General features: G+C 34.3%; 1 protein-coding gene across 2 annotated transcripts in view; it reads left to right on the forward strand.

Moving 5' to 3' along the window:
* Window positions 1-26,166, forward strand: part of Pkhd1l1 (PKHD1 like 1) — a 148,190-nt gene that overhangs the window by 34,258 nt on the left and 87,766 nt on the right. For both annotated transcript variants that reach the window (XM_063257635.1, XM_063257634.1), the window contains exons 15-29: window positions 336-495; window positions 929-1,064; window positions 1,765-1,908; window positions 4,149-4,306; window positions 5,441-5,554; window positions 7,365-7,514; window positions 8,453-8,577; window positions 11,735-11,898; window positions 12,641-12,813; window positions 16,966-17,113; window positions 18,434-18,588; window positions 20,170-20,292; window positions 20,939-21,044; window positions 23,911-24,021; window positions 25,159-25,323. In XM_063257635.1, coding sequence (XP_063113705.1) covers window positions 336-495; window positions 929-1,064; window positions 1,765-1,908; window positions 4,149-4,306; window positions 5,441-5,554; window positions 7,365-7,514; window positions 8,453-8,577; window positions 11,735-11,898; window positions 12,641-12,813; window positions 16,966-17,113; window positions 18,434-18,588; window positions 20,170-20,292; window positions 20,939-21,044; window positions 23,911-24,021; window positions 25,159-25,323 — 2,132 coding nt within the window. The remainder of the gene's footprint in view (window positions 1-335; window positions 496-928; window positions 1,065-1,764; window positions 1,909-4,148; window positions 4,307-5,440; window positions 5,555-7,364; window positions 7,515-8,452; window positions 8,578-11,734; window positions 11,899-12,640; window positions 12,814-16,965; window positions 17,114-18,433; window positions 18,589-20,169; window positions 20,293-20,938; window positions 21,045-23,910; window positions 24,022-25,158; window positions 25,324-26,166) is intronic.

Genomic DNA, 26,166 nt, shown 5'->3' on the forward strand with positions numbered 1-26,166 from the left:
CCTCTCTGTTGTACTCCAGGGAACTATTGTTATGATATATAGTACGAATTTGCTTAAACTCCTCTTAGGGGATTGTATCTTCAACCATAAGTAGCTGAATGAGTTGGTCATGTATAAAAACAACTCTCTCCTAGGACAGATATCTTACATAATTTTATTTCAGTAAACTGCTATGAACTTTTTAATATTTTCATATTAAAAATGTATACAGTTTGCATTTATATACTATAAAATAATTTAATGTATTTTTAATATAATGTTGATTTTTTTGTTGAAAATGATTTTATAACAAGTGTTCTGGAGGAGCCGTATTTATTAATTGTTCTGTTTTCCAGATATTACATTGAAATTTTGCTGCAGGAATACAGATTAAGTGCTTTTGTTGATGTTGGACTGTACCAGTATAAAAGTGTATACACTGAACAGCAAACAGGAGATGCAGTAAATGAAGAACAAGTTATAAAATCCCAGTCGACAGTCATCCAGGAAGTCCAGGTCTGCTTTGGTGACAGATCTACTTTATGAAAAGTTGATGTCTAGGGCTGGGGCTGAAAATCAGTGTAGACACCTCGCCTAACATCCCTAAGGCTCTGGGCTTGATTCCCAGCACTTCAAAAAATAGAAAGAGAAGCAAACTTTGAAAGCGAGAAGTTTCATTTGGCTATTATTTTTGGTAGGGTAGATGTTGTTTTAGGGAATGCTATCATGGGCAAGTATTGAGTTGTGTCTGGGGATATCTATATGCTACAAATCAAACAGGTTGTTATAGAATAAGACAAATTTTATATAGTTTAGAGTATTTTCTGATTTCTAGTAAAGTAGACCAAGGAAGAGGCATTGAATAGCTGAATTATGGTGATTTATAGTGTATTTTTCCATATGCTAAACGTATGTATTTTTCATTCTGTATTTTAAAATTGGAAATTAGGTTATAACTTTGGAAAACTGGGAGACAGCTATTGCAACTAATGAAGTTCAGAAGATCATAGTAACTAGCCCATGTGTGGACACTAATTCATGTTCACATTACCAGTTCAGGCTAATCTATAACTTGGAGAAAACCGGTGAGTTACAAATACAAGGGTGATGATATTTGTCTTTATGAGTAGACATAGCTGTGAAGTATTTGCTCTCCTCCATGCTATGGTCTGGAATATAAAGTTTGAATAATGTGCTTGATAAAGAAGAAAAAAACTATATTATGAGGGAAAACCTGCAGAACTGGCTGGAAAGTGGCATCATTAGAGACAACTTTCTGGCATCTTCCATCATTTTCCTGTCTAAGGATAGTAATAACTGTATATGAAACACACGTAAGGATTTCACATGGCTGTGACTCATTGATGCAAATTCAAAAAATAGGAATTAAATTAATCATTACATTTCAAGTTCTCAAATTACATGACCTATGAAATGCGAATTTATCAGTTATTAATATTTGATAAATCTTAAAAATAACTTTTGCATTTCTGTTCATTATTTTAGCTGGTAAATATTTATAGGTGCTTTCTATTTGCAAAATGCAATACTTATCACTATGGAAATATTAAAATAATAAAATATACTCCTTTCCAACAAAGGCATCATAAATCAATTAAATAGACAATATTATTGAATTTAAATCAACTTCAGAGTCTCCAAGTTTGATTGCTTGTATGGTATAGAGTATGAGTACTTTGAAAAGTTAGGTATTAGACTACAGTTTTGGCCAGTAAATCAGAGAGATTTTAACACGTCTGCTTTTTTCCCCAATTCTTTCAAAAGTCTGGCTACCTGCTGATGCTTCCGAAGTCCTATTGCAATCTGCTTTAAATGACCTCTGGTCTATAAAGCCTGATACAGTTCAAGTAATAAGGGTACAAAGTCTCCAGCACTGTATATACACAGTGACTTTCCTATCAAATAGAGGTAAGCTGTGTTTCATTGTGCACTTCTCCAGGAAAGAAATTTACATCTGTGTAACACCACTGTAAAAAGTGAAGGGTTTTATATGTGAAAATGACAGAGAGCAAGAAGTGTATTTGGAGCCTTGCTCAATCAGGATGCCTAGAAATTAGACAGTTAATGTTTTTCTATAGTGATTTAAATTCTAGTTCTATTTCAATGAATATACTATTCCAGAGTATAATGCAGCCACTATATGCACAACAAATAAATATACTCATCATATTTTACAAATTAGTGAAAATGTTAATTCTGAAAATGAAATTTAAGGAAATAAGCATTGTTAAGGAGACAGCATTCTGGCCAAATCTCACTTGAAGAAAGGGCTCTGTAGCTACATTCATAGGGAATCTTTGCATACTGTGGCTCCTCCTTGAAGATTGGCAAGGTTCACTGGAATATTAAAGTCCACAGCACTCTACAGTTTAAAAAGAATTTACCTGTGTTTAATGAAGCTGAATCTGTCCTCATTATCTTTTCAAAATCTTAACAGATAATTTTTACCCTCGTATTAATATTTTATATAAGAAATTGAGACTATTTTGGTAAATAAATTTAGCAACCACTTTGGCTATTTAGAATATCTAAAGCCATAAAGAAAATCTTTGTGTGTGTGTGTGTGTGTGTGTGTGTGTGTGTGTTTTATATGGGCCATCATTATTTTCCAGTTCACGTAAGTAGAATGTTTATATCTTATTTTTTATGCAATTAATAATTTAGCTTTGAAAGGAAGATACAGATTTATAATAGCTAAATGTTGGAAACAACCCAAATGTGCATCAACTGAGGATGGGTATGTTTTTATACAATAGATATATCTTTTTAGGTCGTTTTGAGACAGAGTCTCACTATGTGGTTCAGGTTGGCCTTGAACTTGCAAAGAGCCCCCCTGCCTCAGCCTCCCAAGTGCTGGGATTACAGGAGTGCACCACCACACCCAGTTAATCTTTATATAAAATACAAGGAGTATGTCTTTTATACAGTGGAGTTCTACTCAACCATAAGGAAAGATCAACGTAAGGATGCAATTTGAGACCATACTCTTAAGTAAAATAAATTGGACTCACATGTGTAGAAACCAAAAGCATAGATGAGGTCCAAAATGTACAATAGAGAGCTGGATATGGGGCGCATGCCTGTAATCCCAGCACTTGGGAGGCTGAGGCAGGAGGGTTGGTGTGAGTTCAAGATCAGTTTAAATTGCATAATGAGACCCAGTGTCCAAAAAAAAAAAAAAAAGTAAAATAGACATTGCAAAATGGGAAGAAGCTGTTTGAAAGGAAAGAGAAACTGGGGGTAGGGAAAAGGAGAAAGTAGGGAAAGGAAAAGAAAAAAATACAAGGTAGCTAAGATAGCTCCTCTTAGTTCACTGAAAAGAAAGGTTTGTGCTGATATTGTTTGGACAGGTTTTCATGGCTCTGTCTTATACTCTAAGTAACTACTATGAGGATAGCAATATGGAATGTATTAACTATTGTTACTCTCCTATTATTTATTTTGAATTTTTACTTTTTTCTTCAACATAAAAATATCTAAAATTGTCATGAAAGTTAGTTTGCACAAACAGTATATAAATGAAATTATGGTTATCCTTATTGACTTACAACTTAGAAATCAGATAGAAATTGCAAGGTTCCAGCAGTGACCCAGGAACTACAATGCCACAAGCAAAACTGGATACATTTTATAATGTTACCAATAAAGAAGGTCAATGAGATTCCTCATAAAGCAACCTTCCAAAAAGTAGAAACATCTGAGAACAAGGCCTTTTTTCTCCAGTGTGGAACTATATGGATAAACCCACAGGTTTGAGTGGTTTTCTGGAAGATAGCTTTGTGCTATGTCCACACCCAAAGAGAGTAGCAGATAATGTGATTGCCACAAAAGTAAAACAATTTTTGGAATATCCTGCTGCCCACTGATCTTTTCTTCATGGTCAGGTACATTCTTTTGTTTATCTTATGTCTATTTCCACTTGAGCCATAGAAACAGAATCTTAAGCAGGTAGTATTCTGTGGTTTTGCTATTTATATTATAGAAAACTACTTCAATTTAAACACCTTCATTTTCCCATCCGTCTTTTTTGTTTGTGTTAATGAAATGCTCCAGGAAAACCAATTTTGGTAAGTCTGAGTATCTGTTACAGATGTTCATTTTCTTCAATTAAACTGTTTCTTAAAATTCTGCTTCCTAATTCACTGCAGGAGACTTTGATCTGCTCGCTTATGAAGTATTTGAAGGGAATAATGTTACAGTGGATATTGAAGAGCAAACCAAAGGAAAACCCAGTCTGGAGACATTCACACTGACATGGGATGGGATTCTTTCTAAGCCTCTTACTCCGTGGTCATCAGAAGCTGAAGTACGCTCCACCCACACTCCTCCTGAGTCCACTTTCCCTGAGTCCTCTCCTAGCATGCAGAAAAGAGAAAGATGTATCACTTCTAAACATCGCCCCAAATTATTTAGCATTTAATCAGTCTATCAAAATTTATATCTGTACATATTTTGTCTAAAAAAGGACACAGAATTCATCTAGCACAGCCACCTCTTTTTGGGGGGCAAAGCCTCTCAAAGTCATCAGAGCCCTGCTTTGCTTTTGGGTAGCCTTTGTGTTCCTTCACCTGCCCAGCTCTGTTCTTCATCCCAAATCCAACTTGTCAGCATATAAAAGTCAGAATGACCTTGAGGGATGTCATATAGTAAAAGCTTAATCACAGAGTTAAAGTATCTTGTTATTTCATCCAATAGCTAAATGTCAGTCATCTATAAAGAATATAGTAACACATCCTCCCACTTGGCACAGTGGGTAGGAGCCAACCTGCAGTGAGGAGAGAAGGGGAAAAACATAATTACAAAGAATGAGGAAGGAAAGGGGACTTCTCAGACCCGTGTCAGTGGACTTGACGTTTCTGCATGTGGGGCAGCAGTTCACAGGAAAAGAATGCTTATCGGTTACTGAATCATGGCAAGTGCTCTACAGGGAGCTTAAGTCTCTATTTGTCTGATAACTAAAGACTACGTTGTCTTAAGTCCTTAATTTTAAGCAAAAATTAGTTTTGTAATTTGCGAGAGAAATAAATGTATGTTATAAAACCATCATGAATGTGCACTAATTCTGTATAGCCCAGAATTATTTATTACTTTTAAATGACCAGAAATAGTAGGGTTGTATTATGCCTCTCTTAATTGGAAAAATAGAATAATTGAAGTCTATAGGATTTTTTCTTAGTGAATTTTGAGTTAGGTAGATAATCTTTTATTTGGAATCTCTTCTAAAACTTCTAAAAAAATCAATAGACCCTAAAATGAGCATGTTAACAAAATTATTTAGCAAATGATTTCACAATTCTGGCTAACTTATGGGAAATATGAAATATGTACTATAATTAATAATAGAATAGTAATTGAAAATTAGTGGATGAAGTAATTGAATTGCTAATTGAAGAATTATTTTATGAAAAAGAAATTACTAAATAATATATTGTTAATTTAGTTTCAGGTAGCTGTGGAAGAAATGGTTAGCACTAAATGTCCCCCACAAATTGCTCATTTTGAAGAAGGATTTGTTGTGAAATACTTCAGAGACTATGAAACTGATTTTGACTTGGTATGTATTATTTAATGAACTTTGAAACTGATTCAATAGGAATTTATATAAATGTTAGAAATTTTTGGTTTTTGGGGGTGCATTGGTTACTTTTCTCTCACTGCTGAGACAAAATACTTGGTTCCCAAAAAGAAGCAAAGAAAGATTTATTTAGCTTTCAGTTTGTGGAGGTTTCAGTCCATACTCAGCTGGCTCCAAGGCAGGTTGGCATGGCTGAGGGCCATTGTTCATGGCTGATCTGGCAGACACCGAAAGTGATAAGAACGAAAGGGTCAAAGGATGAGGGAGCAAGCCTCTTAGCAGGCCTCTTTCCCTCCTTATATTGTATGAACACTACCTGTCCCAGGTTGGCTGCAGCACTCACCCACATTCCCAGCACTACGCAATGAGCCAATCACAAACTAGGTTCAGCAGCCTTGGAAATGCACCCCCAATGACCGCATGAGGCTTTGGGGGGACATCCAGATACAAACCATAATGGGAGGGGCAAGGATTACTTCTTTTTAGATTCAGAGTCAAATTGCAAAAATAATCATGTTATAGATTTATCGGTAGGGCTTGTTGTAGCATCTTCATGCATTATAAATGATTCATTTATGGAAACTATATCTGCACTACCCAAAAATTTACTTGATCAATAGAAAGGAGGTAAGGTGGGCAAATGTAAGAGCTAAAGTGTTTTTAATTGTTATTTTTCACATAGATACCAAAAAATGTCTTTTTTTTACTGGCTTCAGTGAATACAATTTATAGTTGGAAATATATATTAAATTGCTTGTCTTCTTTTGAACATTATTCTCTGGATTAGTTCAGTGCCTAGTCCTCATTTCTTCTTTGATATTTATTTACTGTCCGTAAAGGGGAAAGTTAAAAATACTTCTTACTTCTTATTTTGAAGGCTTGAGGAAGCCAGATATACATTATTTCCAAGTAAATATTATTAGAATAAAAGATGTACAAATTATTTAGTTTAAATCAGTATCTTAGAAGCAACCTGTGAATCTTTAAAAATATGTATTACATAACACTTTATATGAGCAGATTTATTAATGAGAAAAGAGAAAATGTATTTAATGAGTAACTTCTTCAATTTGACCAAGGTGTTTGTATCAAAATGTAGTACTAACAGCCATAAAGATTACACAAGTAATTTACACAAGTAATGTACACTCTATTGTTTTCCTGCACGTCTGCTATCACCATTTCTACATACAATTCTACACTCTACCCAACCTTACTATATGCATTTCCTAACACTAGGTTCTCTTGTGTCTCTGCATCTGTTTTATGCATATATTTTACCCTCTGTCTGAAGACCCTTAGCTCTTCTTTCCATTCTGAGCAACTCTTACTTATCTCATGTGCCACTTCTTCTGAGTCATTTTTCTTGATGACTTCTCATGTCAGTTAGATGTCTGTATTTGGGCTTCATACCATAATTATTGATCCTGTTGTCCCAAATTGGAGGTCCCTGTATATAGTGCTCTTCACCTGAATTCTGGAGATTAAACAAAAAACAAACCTGACACATAATAAACACTGAATAAACATTCATAGAAAGAATGAATATCCTGAAGGAGCTCATAATATAAGAAAAAGAAAGGACTTGAGAAATAATTAAATGCAAGCACAAGGGATATCAGAGTATGGATTTGAACGAGAGCTTTAGATTTCAGAGAAGGGAGAGCATATTTAAAATTAAAGCAGTCTGGGGTACTGTAGGATCATGTTCAGACTTGAAGAACTTGGTTGTTGATGTTGGGAGAAACACTGTATCATATTTTCAGTTGAAATATTATTGCTTCTGTAGGAAAATGTTAATAGAGGCCAGAAGACAGCTGAAAGCGATGCTTACTGTGGTCGTTATTCCTTGAAAAATCCATCTGTTCTTTTTGACTCAGCAGATGCTAAACCAAACAGACTACCATATGGAGACATTTTATTATTTCCTTATAATCAGGTAAGCGCATCAAAATGTATGCAAATTGAATCTGGAAAATACCTTGGTAATAAAATTTCATGAAATTTTAAAATAAGGAAAAGTACTTGTCGTGTGAAATCATGTCATGTTGGGCAGACACTGTTCACATCCTGAGTGCTTTCTTCATTTTTTTTTTTCTGGTAATTCTCAAGAAAAAGAGAAAGAAAGAATATAGTATCATTTATCGCATGATCTGAAAAAAGTTAATTAAGGTGTAATCTCCTACATTTTATTCATTAATAGTGAAAAACAAAATAGACATTATGGACTGATCTTTAATATTTAGTTGGAGAAAAGTGAAGGAAATTCATGAAGAGAGGTAATGGTATGGGTTTGTAAAGCTAGTTTTATGCTTTGTGTTTTAAAAAATTTCTCAAACTGTGACACATGTTCTAAAGCTCTAAGTTCTTAAAATATTTGGCATGCAAGAAAAAAGAACTTGGCATGCTTACAGAGTTGTAGGCCATTAAAATAGGTATTTAACTACTATTTTATATGACATTTTATCTTTACCTTTAAATATTCTATAGTATGCATATTCCAGTTAATCTGCCTGAATGTTTAGCAGCCTTTTTTTTCTACGTGTATTTGACTGCTAAGTTTATGGAAAATTTTAATGAGGGTTAGTACATAGTGCAGCTCTATAACAAGTGATTTGTTTCATTTTTAAGGAAGCCATATCCAAGAAAACAAAAAATCAGTAATTAATTGTAAGACCACTTCAATGCCATTTTCTTGTCAATAAATCTTCTCCAATTCTTCTCCAACAGCTAACTGAAATTAACCATTCCTTTTTCTATATTCTGATACATTTTATATAGAAAGTGGTCAATAAATACTTATAAAATTAAATTTGAACTGTGAAAATAATTTAATCACAAAATAGTATTACTAATTTTTTCATATTTCTTGTGCAGTTATGCTTAGCATACAAAGGATTTTTGGCAAATCATATTGGTCTAAAATTTCAGTACCAAGACAATGGCAAGATTACTAGAAGCACAGAGAGACAATTTATGTATAAATTTGCTCAGGAGAACAGGTAAGTTACTCTATGGATTTGAAAACAAGTTATAAAATAACTTGTATGTATAAACTATAACAATAAACTCGTTTCTTGCTTTTTGCTATTTTTAGGGGGGAATAATGTGTGTGGGAATCTGCTTGCAATTTTTTTGGCCTCCCACACATGCTTTCTAACAAAATTGTTGTTTTAGAAAGAAATCTATAAATTACAGGAATACAAATTGCTGTAATATCATTACCCATGACCAACTAAAAAGACAAAGCAATGCTAAATGTTGTAATTTAGATTATATATTATTAAATCCAATAATGTTCCTAAATACTGAAAGATAGTAGAAAGAGATTAATGTTAAAAATGTGTCAGTAGAGAAGACAAATGTTTTGATTACTGTATCAACATAAAAGGGAAAAAGATGATCCAAAATGATGCTTGCTTTGCTGTGAGCTACACACATAGAAATGCAAATAGAAAAATATAAAGAAATGATTAAATGAGCCTGGAGAATGTTATTTAATGACTGCAGTTATTGTAACACAAGAACAAGTTAGTTCTGTATAATTATGCTGTGGTTTTTACTATTGTATCTTCTAGAATTTATGTAAATCCTGACTTTGCATTTCTAAATGTAATAAATGCAAAAATTTTATTTACAGTAGAAAAAATAATGAAAACACACACTTCTCTATTTTATAAAGTATGTCATTTTAGACAAGTTTTAATAAGAAAGGTCCTTTTCCCCAAAGTTCAGATTTAGCTCCCAAATGACACTGTCATGTTATTTAACATCCTATGAACGCTAGGTGGGTCTTTGGTGTTTTAAAAATACATTTATCCTATCTCTGGTATTCTAGAGGTACAGAATGTGAAAAATGAGAGAGAGACAGACAGACAGACAGACAGACAGACACAGACACAGACGCACAGAGAGACAGAGAGAGAGATACCAAGAAGGTATTAGTATTGACAAAAGTGTTAGTCTCCCAATGGAAAAATCCATGCCTTTGAGGCCACTAAATGTTAGACTACAGATTAGGACCAAAAGGAGCTCCTGGGTGTGAATGAAGTGAAAGGAACAATGCTGCAGTTCTGTACGGTAATTGTTGACTCAGAGGAGGCTACATCACTGGCAGTCAAAAATAGGCAGAAGCGATGCTGGGCCACGGTAGACCCACCCATGCTAGCTGCCCAGGAGCAGGGAAAGCTGCACCGGAGCGTATTCCACCATGTGTCACGCACAGTTGCTTCAGATCTTGGGTAATCCCTTGAAGGACCCTTATGAAGGAGAAGTCCTCCTTGAAGGGACACCTGAGAGCACACCTTGCTATGGGCCCAGCAGAATCGCAATTTTAGCTTTGAGGCCCACTATCTGCATGTATTCCATTCCATTGCAATAGGATTTTTTTTTTTTGCCATAGGATTTTGTAACATGTTACAGACTTCAGTTTTCAATGTTAGTTAAACCCTCACTTAATAAAGAAGTAGGTTTCTCCTGTTAGCCTGCAGCTTCTCTTTTCTTCAGGCATTTGAAAATGTACTACAGTTAGAACTAGTGAGTTTTCTTTATCCTAAATGTGATAAGATTGTAAAACAAGAATATCATCGCTTTTGAAAAGTATAGAGTTCAGGGGCTGGGGATTTAGCTCAGCGGCATAAGCGCCTGCCTTGCAAGCAGGCAGTCATGAGTTCGGTCCCTGATATCGATAAAAACGAAAAAGACCAAAAAAAAAAAAAAAAAAAAAAAAAAAAAAAAGAGAGAGAGAGAGAGAGAGAGAAGTGCAGAGTTCTGCCATTAAAACTAATACCAAAGCCAAAAAATTTCACTTGTCTGGAATGTCCATTTCTAGGCCTGTGTGTCTTTAGGTCACAGAGCTCACCTAGATTGAGTAGAGGTATTAGTGTTAATTGCATTGTATAACTTTCCCAAAGCCATAATATTTGTAGCTGTAAATCAAGTTCCAAAATTCAAAATTGGTTGTCTTCCTTTTACAAATTGTAATTGTAGCTACAATGGAACAACATGCAATTGCCTTCAGTTTTACTTTCATTTTCATTTGCAGTCTCCTTTTTTTTTTTTTTTTTTTTTTTCCCTCAAGGCAGGGTGTAGTGCATCCTAGCTTTCAATTTGTGGTAATCCACCTGCCTCAGCCTCTTGGGATTGCTGGGATTGCAGGCATTCACCACCATGCCCAGCAGCAGTCTCCTCTTATACAGGAACTTGTTTGACATCTCAAGTTTTCTTAGTAGTAAAATTACTATATGTTAAATACTTATTAAATTACTGATTGTTAAAACTTCTGAATTATAAAATTAGTCGTAAAATTCTCCTTAGAGGCCCAAAGTGCTTTTGAAATCAAAACAGTGTGATAGCAGTGTAGTTATGTATATACAATTTTAAAAAACTGATCCATGCAGTCTAAGCTTTGAGGTGCTAGAGATGATCTCTTGAATTTTGACACCCTGAAGAAAATGAGAAGAGAAAGTACCCAAACAAAGCAGTCAGTTAATAACTACAATATAGACCAATGCAAAGAATATTGTGAAACTATACTGAATTATTAGGGCACAGTATTTATCTATTACACACTCTGATAGCTGAGTTGCTTTACTGTAATTAATGAGATTCCAGTAGAGTTAACATTCATGGAAAACCTGAGTCTAAATTATACATTTAAAAGACACTATGCAGCCACTTATATCTCCAAATAATCTAGCAGTTGTGTGTCACTTAAAGCAATGTACAGTGACACTGCAGTAAGATCTTTTGGAAATAGAATCAAATTCTACTTTTGCATCTTAGCAATGGACTAAACTTGCTGTTGTTTCTGAAATTTATAACTAAGCAAGTGGGCTCTATTTCGTGTCTTGTTTTTGTTAATATGCTCTGCACAAAAATGCGTAATGCTCCTTAATTTCCTTGCCTGTTGTTACTGATTGTTATTTACACTCCTGTGGCAACTGCCACGCGTGACTGCAGCACTGACTCTTTACTGCCAGTCTAAGGTTACGTATCTGTCTGCTGTGCCTTCTCACTGCAGCTTTTCTGCACTAATAAAGTAGGCATGATGGTTTTTTTTCTGGAGAAGGGCACTTTGTTTGTATTTAAAATTTTAATGACTTCCATGGTGCATTTGTTTGTTACTAATCTATATGTCCAATTAATCAATCATTGCAGTTGGACCTATACTTGCTTAGATCTTCTGGATCTCATACAGAGTAAACAGACTGGAACAGATTTTTCTCTTCAAAGAATTAGTTTACAGAAAGCATCAGAAATGCAATCTTTCTATGTGGATGTTGTGTACATTGGACAGGTATCTACAACCTCAACCCTGGATGGTATGTTGTATCATTTTATATCTCTTACAGTCCTCTAAATTTATCTTATAGTAAAGCTTACTGTAGAAATTCTTCTTATATTCGGTGGTATAGATAGAAACATTAATCTAAATATTAATGACATTCTTTCTGTTCAATATATTATGATTTAATTGTATGTTTTGATGAATAGGGAAAGGTCATTATTTTTAAAGTTAAGTGTATTTTAAATGTAAATTTTCTCAGTACAGCAAGAATTAGCTTTACACTACTAGATTTTGGTTCTCAATAGATGTACTGTGACATTTTTATTGTTTGTTTTATCGTTGAAAAACCCACCAAGAGGGATATCCATTAGTCATCATAGAGAATTTGTACCCTTACATGATATGTCTCAGTTCCTCTTTTATTGGGGGGGGGGGATTCCTGGAATTGAACTCATGACCTCATGCTTGCCAGGCAGGTGCTTATGCCACTGAGCTAAATCCCCAACTTTGGAGACTCATTCTTAAGATGCAACTTTTGACATGAAAATCTATCTAATAAGATTGCCTGAAAACTTCATGGACATAATACTGTGAATGAAAATGTTATTTTTGATTGTCTTACTGTTGTTTATCTAGTTATTTTAATAAACTCATACATTTGAGATATGATAATAAAATATTAAATAAAATAAAATAAAATTTTATTTAGCAATAAAACTTTTATTGCTAAAAATTAGCAATAAAATCTTTTTTCTCATTTTCTTTATACATTATAGAAATGCCCAAGAGAAGACTTCCAGCATTAGCAAGTAGAGGAATATTTTTGAAGCACTTTCAAGTGAATGAGAGCAAAAGAGATGAATCAACTATGACGATCCAATATTCTGTCACCATGACGTCATACAATTGCAGTTACAACATACCCCTGATGGCTGTGAGCTTTGGACAGGTAATCTTAGGTTGTTATAAGTTGTTATTTTCAAATTAATAAGCATCAGTTTTGATATGATAAATTTTATTAATTTTTGAAAATAGATGGCATACAGATTATATGTCTTTTGATAAAATAAGACAGTTATTCTGAGGATAAATGATGGTCGAGAGTCCTCAGCATAAAAACTGTCTTAAAGGCATTAAAACGGTTCTTTAAGAAATGTGCCTATGGTGGGAAATGTGGAAATATTATTAAGAGAGAAAGTCAGGTTTATGTAGAATTTTTCCTGTTGATTTAAAAGGAAAAGCTATGGACTTCTCTCATAGATATCCTTAAGTAGGAATTACTATATTGAAAGAAAAGTTGAGATTCTATATTATGATTTTAAATGGTTTCTATTGTAAGCAAAATGTAATCTCCTTTTATAAAAATTTATACAAAAAAGAAAGACGTCTTTTTCCATCCTGCCAAAAGAATCTGAATAATCTGCTATTTGAGTTATTCACAAGATCAGTATTGAACACTACAAATATAATGAGCATTTTAAACTTTAATTTCAATCTGCTATTTGAGTTATTCACAAGATCAGTATTGAACACTACAAATATAATGAGCATTTTAAACTTTAATTTCCTTTAAAATGAGTTAAAGTCCTTTCCTACCACAAATTGAAAACAAATATTAATAAGTTTAAGTTTTTTCCTTTCCTTTTTTATTACTATATATTTGTGAATTTAATAAATTCATTCAGCATAGGGAAATGATACATATACCTATCACATCTCAATTCTTATTGAGCATTTGTAACTAAAGAAAACTTTTGCTAACTAGAAAACTTAAAGAATAAAGGTAAAGGAAGACTATAAACATTACACAAAAATTGCTTTTACCTCCACTGCCCCAATGTTTTAGTTTTACTAACTTCAATGTATATGTCTTAGAAATGTTTTCTAGTCTTTTACTTTTAGCTTTATTACAAAATGTGTCAACTTAGCACTTCTCAAAGCATTTCTGTCAATACCCTTCATTGTTAAAGATTTCTCATTAATCTAACAGTTGGTGATTGTAGCTTTTAACTTCAGTTTATTTATCCCAAGCTAAATTAGAAAATATAGGACTTAATTTTTGTGTTTTTAAAAAAAATTCCAAATCAAAGCTAAAAGGAATAAGATTCAATGTTTCAATGTATAGAACCAGGCATTATAATTTTAGGTAATTGTAGATTCATGTTCACTTGCAAAAATAATACAAGATATTCCTGTATCCTTCACCACCTTCACTCGGTGGTAACTGCTTGTACAATGTACAAGAATACAACTAAGAAACTGATATTGATACACTATACTCATGTCCTTATTTAGATTTATCACTTTTATATGCCATTATCTGGGTGTGTGTGTCTGTGTGTTTGTGTGTAGTTCTTTATAATTTTCCATAAGCACACATTTATCTAACTTTCTCCAGAGCAGTTCCATCACATTTGTCCCTTTTTCTTTTTGTATACAAGCCACTCCCTCACAAGTTACTTAACACAAATCTGTTCTGTTTCTATAATTTGTCATTTCAACAATGTTATGTAAATGATATCAGAACTTATTGAAGTGTACTGACGCTTAGCCTTTTGAGATTGGTTTATTTTACCCAGCATAATTCCCTTCAGGTATATCCAAGATGTGTCCATTGATAGTTAGCACTTGTTTCCTGAATGGTACTTAATAGTATAGATGTAGTAGAATGTTGGACCACCTACCCACTGAAGAGCAATTGAGTTGTTTCCAGTTTTGAAATATTTCAAATAAAGCTACTATGAACATTGATTTATAGGTTTTTGTATGACGTGCTTTCATTTAAGGGAGTTATATGGCCCATAGTGCAATTATGGGGTCATATAATAAGCACATATGTTTCATTTTGTAAGAAAATGCAATATTCTTTTCCAAAATACCTGTGCCACTTTACATTCCCATCAGCAGCACATGAATGATCCAGCTTCTGTACAAAGTGTTGTTTTCAATTGTAGTCATTCTGGTAGGTTATATACTGGTAACTCATAGTACTTTTCACTTGCAATCTCTGATGGCTATGATGTTGAACATCATTTTAGGGGCTTATTTGCCACTCAGATGCTTTCTTTGAATGTCTTATGTCCATTTTCTAATTGCATCTTTTCAACATTGAGCTTTAAGACCTCGTCATGTACTCTACATACAAATTCTTTGTTAGATCTATGGTTAACAAATGTTTTCTTTGAGACTGTTCCTTGCCTTTGCATTTTATTAGGTCTTTCATGGAAAGAAAAGCTATGGGGTCCTATGATTTGTTTCCTTTATGAGTGGTTCCTTTGGTTTCATGTCTTCCTAGCCCTAAGTCATAAAGATGTTTTAGTTGTGTAAATATTACATTTAAAAAATAGAACACATCTTACACTTTAGGATGTGTTACGCTTCGTGTTAATTTGATAAATGTGGCATTAGGATGAGGTTCATTTGCTTGGTTATGGCTCTTATTGCTTTAGCACTATTTATTGAAAGCATTATCCTTCCTCTACTACTGTAGCTTTGTGCAAAATCAGTTGAGCATAATCATGTGATTATACTTTTGGGTTATCCATTCTTTTCCATTTTCCATATGATGATCCTTCCATGAATACCATCGTGTATTTATTGTATTCCTACAGAGTAACCCCTATTTGCCATGGGAAGCAAGAGAAGATCTGCCATTTATTCTTCTTATGCCAAATACTTTACCTAGTTTATGCCCTGTGTCTTTTCACATACATTTTAGAATAAGCTTATTTATGCCTATAAGTTCACTGATATTTTAATAAGAATTAAGCAGATTGTTTGAGAAGTATTGGCACCTTTGTTGAGTCTTTTAATTCGTGAACACAATTCATGAGCACAATACATGCCTCCACTTATCTAGGTCTTCTTGTTCTGTTTTAAAAATCAATGCATTTATGTTGGGTTTTCTTTGATTGCTTCTATCAAAACTTTAAAGTTTGCAAATAAAATCCAGAACACATTTTTTAGATTTTGTTTTCTTCGAGATAATTGCAAGTCATCTTTTATTTTTAATTTCAGATTCTACATCTTCACTATTCGTATTTAGAAATGTGATTTTTGTGTGTATTGATCATGTAAGCTGAACTCGGTGAATTTTTGCAAAGTAAATACACTCATATAATTAATATTCAGATTAAGGTAAAGGAAATCATTAGCTCCTTGATAGCTTTCCTTGTATCTTCTCTTTGACAGTAGGCTACTCATCTTGCACCCAAATAACCACTCTTTGGACTTCAACTACAATAAGTCAGTTATACCCAAAATTCCCAAAAGAGCGAAATTATGAAATGTGTTTTTTTCTAACTTCCTTTATTGAATCTTGAGAGATTCTCACTGTTACATGTGGTTTACTCTTTTTCATTGATATACATTATTTCATGGTATTAAAATACCATACCTTATCCATTCCGGTGATGACTTTTGCATTATTCCCACTTGAGGTATTATGAGTCAATTTGACACGAACATTCTTGAGTATGTCTTCTGGCACTCGTGTTTCTCATTTATGTCTCATTTTAAATTCTTTAAGGTTAACAGATAACTCTGAAGGGTCAGCAGTAGAAAGATACCATTTTCACTATTAGAATTACAATTTGTGGATTTCTACAGCACTTTTTGCTTCCATTCCTTCAGCATTTTAAAAGTTTTTAGTGAGGCAAAATCACTCTACTGGAATATATTTACTTAATTTTTGGTTAAGTCCCCATATTTTATTTCTCCAAAAAGGGTTTTCAGTTCTCTGATGGCCAACACTGCATCATCTCATGTTTCTTCGCCTCCCCACAGTGATGAGCTTTGTACTTTGCCTGCTCCATAAATATTTGCTCCTTGAGTGATGGAGGATACATCCTGAATTAATGAGGTATTACAGTCGTTCCAGCTGATGGCTACACAGATGACTGAGTTGACTTCGGCCTCATTACTGCGGTGATGCAGGCCTGGCCTGTGTTGATTTATGTGATTCTCTCCTTAATGTTCTGAAAAATCATGAATACATGAGGCTCATTTATGTCTTGTCACAGGATTGTACGATGGTGAAACAGAAATCATGGTAGCCATTGTTCAGTTTAATAATTTTATCAATATTTATTTTGGAAATTAGATAATCACAAGCGAGACAGAAAATGAATCTGTTTACAGAGGAAATAATTGGCCAGGGGAGTCAAAGATTCGCATTCGAAGAATTCAAGAAGCTTCTCCCCCTATAAGTGGCAGCTTTGACATTCAAGCTTATGGACATATTCTCAAAGGTAAATGAGAGGTGTTCAGAACACTGATATAACACATGTGTGTATAGTCTATAAACTGTTAGATGTTTTTTCAGTTGAGAATTACTCGTTATTATTTTAACATTCATATGTCCAGTCATGTAGGTCTTTAGATAATCCAACCATATTATGGCCAATCATTACATTTTTGCTTTAAGCTTTTTTTTTACCAGAGTTAAAAAAAAACAACTTATGCACCCAAAGCCAATGTCATTAACAGTGATTATTTTTGTTTAGAAATAATGTGTAAAAGTCTGTAAAAATGTAACAGACTCTTCGTATTCATTTTGCTGAAGGTGGTTGAAATTATAACTTTCATAAATCATGCCTTTGTCTAATAGGTAACATTTTGGAAAAAAAATTAGTATGGTAGCCTCAAACAATAATGATAATGTTACAATCCTATAGAAATCGAGAGTTGAAATATTACTTTTGCACATCTTGAATTGGACCATCTAGTGCCTCACTGCCCATGAGCAAAACGTGTCTCCTGATACTTGGAATTTAACAAGTGCTGCATACTGAAACACCATTGATATGTCTTTCAATATTGTTGAAATAATAGTATTTTAAATTCTTTATAAAATTTATTATTAAAATCACTTTTGTTTATTTATTTTTGCTTTTTAAAACATTGCTGTTACACTAGAACATTTTTCAATTGTGTCTGAGGTCACTGTCAGTTGGACAGTGCTGGTGTAGGCAATCACAATAGACATTTTGGTGTACCGTCTAGCAGGTTTCTGTACATAACTTAAATAGATCTACATAGATTTGATATGTGATTTATAGAGATAATGTCAGTAATATAAAAGTAAACTATCTTGCACAAATGGCATTTTCATATTTTTTTCACCCTTGAACCAAGTGTACTGGGTTATATTCCCAGAAGTTTGCCCCCTCTTATGTTCTAAATTATGTCATAAATCATAAATTATAAAATGAATTGATGTTATAAATTATAAAGTGAATTGATATTTAAAATAAAACAAGGGCAGGGAATATAGTTTAGCAGCACTGTGCCTGCCTGGCAAGCTCAAGGTCCTGAGTTCAATTCCTCAAACCCCCCCAAAAAATTAAAAAATAAACAGTTTTTGAGCCATGATCACAGTCTGAGATACATTATTAGTTCAATTTTCTTTTCCATAAATGTATAAATTCTTCACAAAAATAAGTTAGAAAATTCATTCTCATTATATGAGAGTACCTGTAGCTTACAAATGACATGGTTTGTATACTTTAAAGAGGAAATTGGTTGGTGATTTTTTACTTCTGGCGCTTGTTCTCCCCCTGTGAGTGCAGGCATTCCCGCTGATGTATCAGTTGCAGATCTGCGATTTGCTCTCCAGAGCCTGGAGGAGGCGGGACAAGTCTCAGTGACACGGGAGGGAACCTGTGCTGGATACGCCTGGAGCATCAAGTGGAGGAGCGCTTGTGGAAAGCAGAGTCTTCTACAGGTTCCCCAGTGGGCTTCCCTTCTCCTCTATGCCTTGTTTGCTTTTTTGTACTCTGCCTCATTCTAAGAAGAGCTGGAAACTATGAATTTTTACAAGTTCAAACTATAGACTGGAAATATTTTTAAAGAATTTGGACAGAAGATTGTCCTTCACGAGGTTGACCAGGTGTTCTCTTCCATGGAGAATAATGTTTAGTACTTTATCCTCTGTCCTCTAAGGAAGTTCAGGAAGGTGTGTGGTAGAGGCCCCGAGAGGGGCAGGAGGAACAGAGGCTGGAGGAGTCTCAGAACCAAATCCAGGTGTACTGTAAGGAGAGGCCAAGAATGACCACCCTCAGTGTCTGTAACTCTGACACTGACATTAGAGCTATATTCTGTGACCTGGGATTCTTCTTTTGTGGTTGCAAAATTGACCTTTTCAAGTTTACAAGGATCTCACACTCACGCCTGGAGATCTCATTTAGTTGTTATTGCTTATTTATAATGGAGCAAGCCTTAAGCCTTATCCTTAGAATATGTGAAGCAAACAAAATCCTTCAGTAGGGTAATGAGAGTGTGGGAAACATTTTCCCCCATGCATTGTTGGTGAGAAGGCAAATTAGTACTTTTTTTTTTGAAGACTATATAGTAGTGTCTGAATATAGACATCTTATGATTCAGCAACCTAGTTTATAGAATTCTGTCCTAATGAAAGGATAATACAGATGTAAAGTGACACAGGCACGGAAGGTGATCACTGCAACATCATTTGTGCTAGTAAAAGCCTAGAAACTTAAATCTTGTTGATACTAGAACAGTCGTTATGACAAATATGTAGATCTTCAGGTATCTGCCTGGAAAGACTCCTGTGACCTAAGGAGAAAATGCACAGAACGCCACTTATGAAATCATTGGCAGGGAAGGAGAGGTCACAAAGTAGGATCAAAAAAAGTGTGTGATTTAGAACAGAAGTCTGCATGAATGTGCAAAACAGTAACAGTCTCACAGATGTGGGGTCCTTTTAAGAGGACACGGCCAGGAACTAGAATGTAAAATTCCAGAACTGAGGCAACACCCATGACAGGTCTCCACCCTGTTGTGACCGCTGGTCTCCGCACACCCACTCTGTCCGCTCTTTATTAAGCAGTCTCCTTGGCTCATTCATTGTTTCCTTTCCTCTATGCTTTGGTTCACGTGGGGGTCAGCATGGAGCCTTGTATGTCTTCACCAGCCCGTATCCATCAGCGGGCTTCCATACTGGCAAAGAGATTTTGGAACAACCAGATCATGGATGCTGGCTTGATTTGGTTTCATTTTTACCACAAGGAGAAAAAGTAACTCAGGGAATAGATGAAAACCCAGAGTAATGAGAGGTATAAAATGATAACGGGGAAAGTTGAACACTGGATGGAAGGATCCATTTTCAATTATTCAGTAATAATTCATCAGAGTGGTTATATTCAGTAAAGGGATAAAATGTTTTAAGAAAATCAATTTCAGTAATACATTTTCTTTAGACTTATTAATTCTGAAATTTCGAGAAATGCTTGTGTGGTTATACTTATGATAGCCATTCTAGTAAAATAGTTTTGTGTAAAAATAGATTAATGATTCCAATATTGTGGGAGAAAAGGCGAATATGACCGTTACAAAGGTGAAGGAAGGTGGCCTGTTCAGACAGCGCATACTCGGAGACCTGTTTCGGACCCCCCATCAACAGCCGCAGGTATTTGTGAAACTTTTCTCATAATGTGTTACTTAATTTTAAATGTATAACTGATTTGTAATATACTGAAACATGGTAAAACGGGAAGATGACCTGTCTGTATTTACGTGAATATTTGTGTTAAAAGTTGATCAACTAAAAAAATGTTACTTTATGGCTTTTGGGGAAATTATCGTTCCATATGATAATGTGATGCGTCTTTAAGATCGGCTCCTGCCAGATTTAGAAAATATATTTTTTAAATGTTGTTTTCATATTAGCTCTGTGAAGTAATTACTAACGTCTAGTGATGATGAAATCAAAATGTGAAGAGCTTAGTAACTTCCCTAAGAGCAGCCTCTAGTCTTCAGAGCCCTAATTCACTCATATACATAACTTCTCTACTAGACTATCAGTTGGATGACTGAAGGCCTGTCATCTGTTTAATGTTGTATTTTGCTGTAGCCCTAACATTCAGAACTATGCCAGATACACAGTAGACACATTTGCTGAATGAATAATTATCTGTCAAAGAGAAAATATATACACTAATTTTTGTAGACAAGCAAGCAAATGTAACTCCAAATTGTTCCAAATCCTACACATATTCTATGAGCCCTGCTACCTCTTTGCCTTTTTTACTGGCTCTGTGTTTCTTTTCCTGAAGGTTGAAGTCTACATCAATGGTATTCCAGCAAAATGTTCAGGTGACTGCAGTTTTACGTGGGATCCCGCGGCTACTCCCCAAGTCTTGGCCATAAGCCCTTCTCAAGGTAACCTCCTGCTTTGTAACTTGGGGTATGAGGTGGAAGATAGCTAGAAAAATATAAATGCTGATAACGATTTTTTAAAGATGCATTCGTTCTAGTGTTACCAATAAGGCAAGCAGGCCATTCTATAAAGTGAGAAAAAAAAGCCTATCACATAAGAATGCTTTGGGAAAAACATTAATTACTTATTTTGGGAAAAAAATGCCTTTGAAGCTGAGGTACGATCTTTTTTGTTGTTGGTGGTACATTTTAAGTACACATAGTGATCACATTCATCATAGAGAGTTTGTATCTGTACATGATGTAATTTGTTTCTTTCTTTCATTCCCCTACCCTCCCTCCAAACTCTCTCCCCCTTTTACAAAAACTTTGTTTCCTTGCTGTCCTCTCTCTCTCTCTCTCTCTCTCTTTCTCTCTCTCTCTCTCTCTCTCTCTCTCTCTCTCCTTTTCCCTTCTTCTGAAGTACACTGTTTGACATGTACTAATTGCTAATCTTTATACTCCACTTTTACAAGTCGGCATCATTCCCTAAAATTTTACTGAGTTTGAGGCATGTTTTTTCAACTAAACTAGGATGTTAATCAGAATCTTTCACCACAGGAGACCAGTTTTCCTAGGAGACTTATATTAAGTCTAGTGACAACTTTTAATAGCTAAGTGCTACATTCGAGAAAAGAGAGAAAGATTATTGGCAAGTACCCCCTAGTTCAAAGGACATTTTGTGCCATTTTCTTCATAGCATGTTACTGCTCCCAAAAATGTGATTACCCTTCATGTCTGAGCTCCTGGAGATTAAAGTTAGCAGCAGAAATAAGCTCTATAAGGGGTGATTTTTTGTCAATCAAAAAGATGAACTGAAACATCGTGATCATACATTGAGTGAGGTGGCTGGTAGAAATCTGCACCCACTATTTAAAAATCATTCTATGCCCCAAAAGAGCCTTAAAAAATAAAAATAGTGCTATTATTTTAGGTTGAAAAAATGGAATGTTATTGACTTTAAGGTAATTCATAGTACAGTGTAAAAAAATCTCAATAATAAGAATTAGATGAACATTTGGTTATAATCTTTTGATATTTTTCATCTATCCTTGTGTTTTGTAATGAGTTGCTATTTTTATATGCACTTTTAAAATATGATTTTTAATTCAAATAGCAATCTGGGTTGCCTTTCACTGTTACAATCAAAGTATAAAAAAATAATATAATACAAGTATAACAAAGAAGATTATAAAAATGGTAAGAATTTTTTTTTCACTAAAAGTTGTCATGTGTGCATCCAGTTATCAATCTAACAAAGAAAAAGTAGTCCCAGAACAGCTGAAATCTTTTTAAGCAGCATCTCTAGTCTTGGTCCCCCACATTCCTCCCCAGAGGCATTCACAGTAATTAATTTTATGTGTCTTCTTCTTGCCATTTTAACACCCTTTGTATATAGCACATACGGTGATTTTACCATGTCTAAAGCTTGTAAGTGATGGATTCCAATGTAAATATCTTGTCATTTCTTACTTTTTAAAATTAATAATGGTTGTAGGTATTCCTAATATCACTTTACAGTACTTCATAAGCATAATGATTTAATTGTTTGTTTCTTGGTAAGCATTTAGATTATTTACAGGCTTTTGGTTTTATAAATGAGACTCTTTGGAGCTTTCTTTATAAACCTTCCATTGCATATATTCTAGAATGTCTTAAGAATGTAATACCCGGATGAAACTGCTGGATAATAATTGCGTACTTGTATATTCAGTTTACTGTATAAGTCAGTTTTCCTCCAAACTTGTTCTACTGACAACTGGTATGAGAGTATCATCAGCATATCCATATCAGTATCTGAAATTATCAGCTTCCTAGTTACGGCCAGACTGTGAATGAAGTTGTTATTGTTTTAATTCATCTACTCTCTTGTTAGCAATACATACGAGAAACTTCTTATATATTTTATGGACATTCAGATTAATTTTTTGATATTCAGATTATTTTTTCTTTTGAAAATTATTTAACATCTTTTAACTTTTCTATTGCATTGTCTTTTTAAAATTAATTTGTATCTACTTGTTATATATTATGCTCATGGATCCTTTGTGTGGTACATATCTTCTATCAGTTTTTTGGTTTTGTAAATTGTTCATGTAAACATTTATGTTGTGTGTATTATACACACAACAATTATTGTTGTATGTATCTTGCCTTTTATGTTAACTATAGCTTTTTACTTTTATTTAAGAAATCCTTGTCTATTTGAGAGATTAGATTATGTTTAGTTCTAAAGTTTTAGAATTTTGGTTTTTCATTCTTAGCTGCTTAATTTCACATGAAATTCTTACTCTGCTTGGTGGTATATAAGTAGGTAGATCATGTATTTTATTTGCTAGTAAACTCAGACATTTTTAACAGTGAAAGGAAAAATATTAAAGTTTAAAACCCTGGGCGCTATTTGTAAATGGACTACCCTATGAACTTTAGGATTTATGCAACTCTAGATAGAGGAATGATTTTATTAAAAAAAAAAAAAAAGAAGTGTCAGCACACCGATTGTATGGGTTAAACTTTCTTGATGAGTTTATGATGGCTAGTCTGTCATACATTAAGCTACTCTACAGAGATGTCTGATTTCTCTGCCATTTCATGCTTTCAATCATGTAGTTCTTTCCACTGTCAATGCCTAGATTCCAAATATGAAGCAAGATAGAACAATTCAATGGAAAAATTATACTCACAGGACAAATGCTTTTATTTTCTACTAGTTTGGCATATTGTTTACGTCTTTTAGAAGACAGGCTTATTTTTCTCTGAGAAATATTAGATTTCAAAATATTCTAATTTTATTACTCTAATGTTGTTATTTAAATTTTATCACTTTCAGGGTCCTATGAAGAAAGCACACTTTTAACCATAGCAGGCTCTGGATTTTCTCCTAGCTCAGCAGTGTCAGTCTCCATTGGATCTACTAATTGCTCTCTTCTTTCTGTGGAGGGTAGGTTCTTTGAAAAATTATAAAGTCTGATTACTCTCCTCTAAGAGAAAGTGGAATCCAAATGCTATATTACAAATATGATTACTTTAGTCTATCCCAAGAAGCCATGAAATTGGCAACCTGGCCAGGATAATCACTTACATTATTTTTATCTTTGATCATGACCAGAGACTAACCTTTCATGTTATATATCGTCTTTATCTTGTAACGGTTAATTTTGTTCTGTTTTTGTCCTTTACAAAGTGGTCACATGAGATCTCTCTTGTATTTGTATTGGTCCCTTTGGGACACGAACATGTTCAGAGCCCCCCTCTAGTGCCCCAGAGTCCTGTCGATGCTTTGACAATGCCACACTAGTCCCACTGCAAGAGGATGTGGCCGGGTACCCTGGCCCTAGCCCAACACAGCCTCTCTCCAATGGAGAAAATTCAAAGAACCATGCACACTCTTGAAATTGGGAGGGCTGTAGTTACTTATTTCCTGAAGTTATCTCTCATAGCCCTGAGTGTTTCCCCTAATTTAAATAGATTGGAATTAAATAAGCAAGCCTATATTGCAATTCGTTTCAATCATTTATAATTTAAATTTTCTGTGCACTGTTGAGGCCCTAAACAGCTATTATTGACTCAGCAATGCACACAGATAATTCTAAATAAAGTGAAGAAAACATTTAATGTGGTTTTTATTGATAAAATTTATTTCACTTACTTTTAGGCATAAATAATAGATTGGACCAGAAATTTTAGAATTATTAATACAAATGTAATTGAAAATTAGGATTCTGTGTCGGTGGCATAAGCCCCTGCCTGGTAAGCACAAGATCCTGAGTTTGATTCCCAAAAAAGGAAAAAGTAAAAGAAAATTAGGATTTAAAAAATTATGACAGTATCTTTTTACTTTGCTTTCACTATTGGTTTATCTATTTCCTAGGAAAACCTGATTCATAAGTTAGGAAGTACATAAAAGCATTTGCCCAGAGATCATCCTTTCCTGTTAATACATAGGTATTTTCTTCAGATGTATTTATGGGATCTAGAGGTGAAAGTGAATGTCAGTATTTACAAATGTAAATTTTCAATAATTTTGTCTCACAGAACCCATTTACTTTTTCATTTTCTTCTTCTTTTTTATTGCAAGAAAATGAGATCAAGTGCCAGGTTCTGAAGGGAAGCGCTGGACGTTTGCCCGTTGCAGTGTCCGTGGCTGATGTTGGACTGGCGCGGACCGCACACAGCCAGGGATTCCACTTCGTTTATCAGAGTGGGATCTCACACATCACGCCTGATTCTGGGAGCCTGGCAGGTAATATGTTGCTAGATGCTAGTTCTGAATGGAGAAAATCGTGTACTTTTCATATTTCCTCGTGCAGTTCTGGGTACAGGGCACAGGGAGAGGAACTCAAAGTTCCCTCTAGAACAAAGGACAGTCTCCTTGTAGAAAATATGATTAAATGGCTGGCTTATTCTTTTGTTTCATATAAAGCACAAATCAGAGTGACTATTCATACTTACGTCTTAGGTTATTGAATTAATATCATCAATTATTACATGTTTCCATAACAAGCTCATTAATTATGTCAAGATAAGATTTATTAGTTATTATTCTCCTTAGCAGCTGCTTCATTTGTAACCACGGTCTCAATGGAGCTACTTGACACAGAAAAGTTCTGGGAACTAATCAAGCCAAGGAAGGCTGAGGAAGAGGATGGAGAGAAATAAGGCGTTTTTTGTCCTGCTTTGTGTTCAGTGTCTGTCTGTCTTTCTTTCTTTCTTTCTTTCTTTCTTTCTTTCTTTCTTTCTTTTTCTTTCTTTCTTTCTCTTCCTTCCTTCCTTCCTTCCTTCCTTCCTTTCCTCCTCCTCCTCTTCCTCCTGCTCCTCCTCCTCCTTCTTTCTGTAAACATGCTTAGTTTTGGATTTTGTGCTTTGGTTTGAACTTTTTGGTGTTTATAAAAATTTACTGTGACTTTATTTTGTCATGTTTTCCTTTGATTTTATTTTATTTAGAGGCATTAAAATTAGGGATTTTGTGAGAATCTTAATTCATTCTCATTTCCCACCAATGGAATGGTTGGATGAACAGAAATAGCGTAATTTCTGTCAAAGTATGAGTATGAACAAAGCACTGTGAAAAATAGATGTGGCTATT

Source organism: Cavia porcellus, unplaced genomic scaffold (assembly GCF_034190915.1).
Source record: "Cavia porcellus strain 051 isolate PalLab524CR breed Dunkin Hartley unplaced genomic scaffold, mCavPor4.1 scaffold_10, whole genome shotgun sequence".
NCBI lineage: Eukaryota > Metazoa > Chordata > Mammalia > Rodentia > Caviidae > Cavia > Cavia porcellus.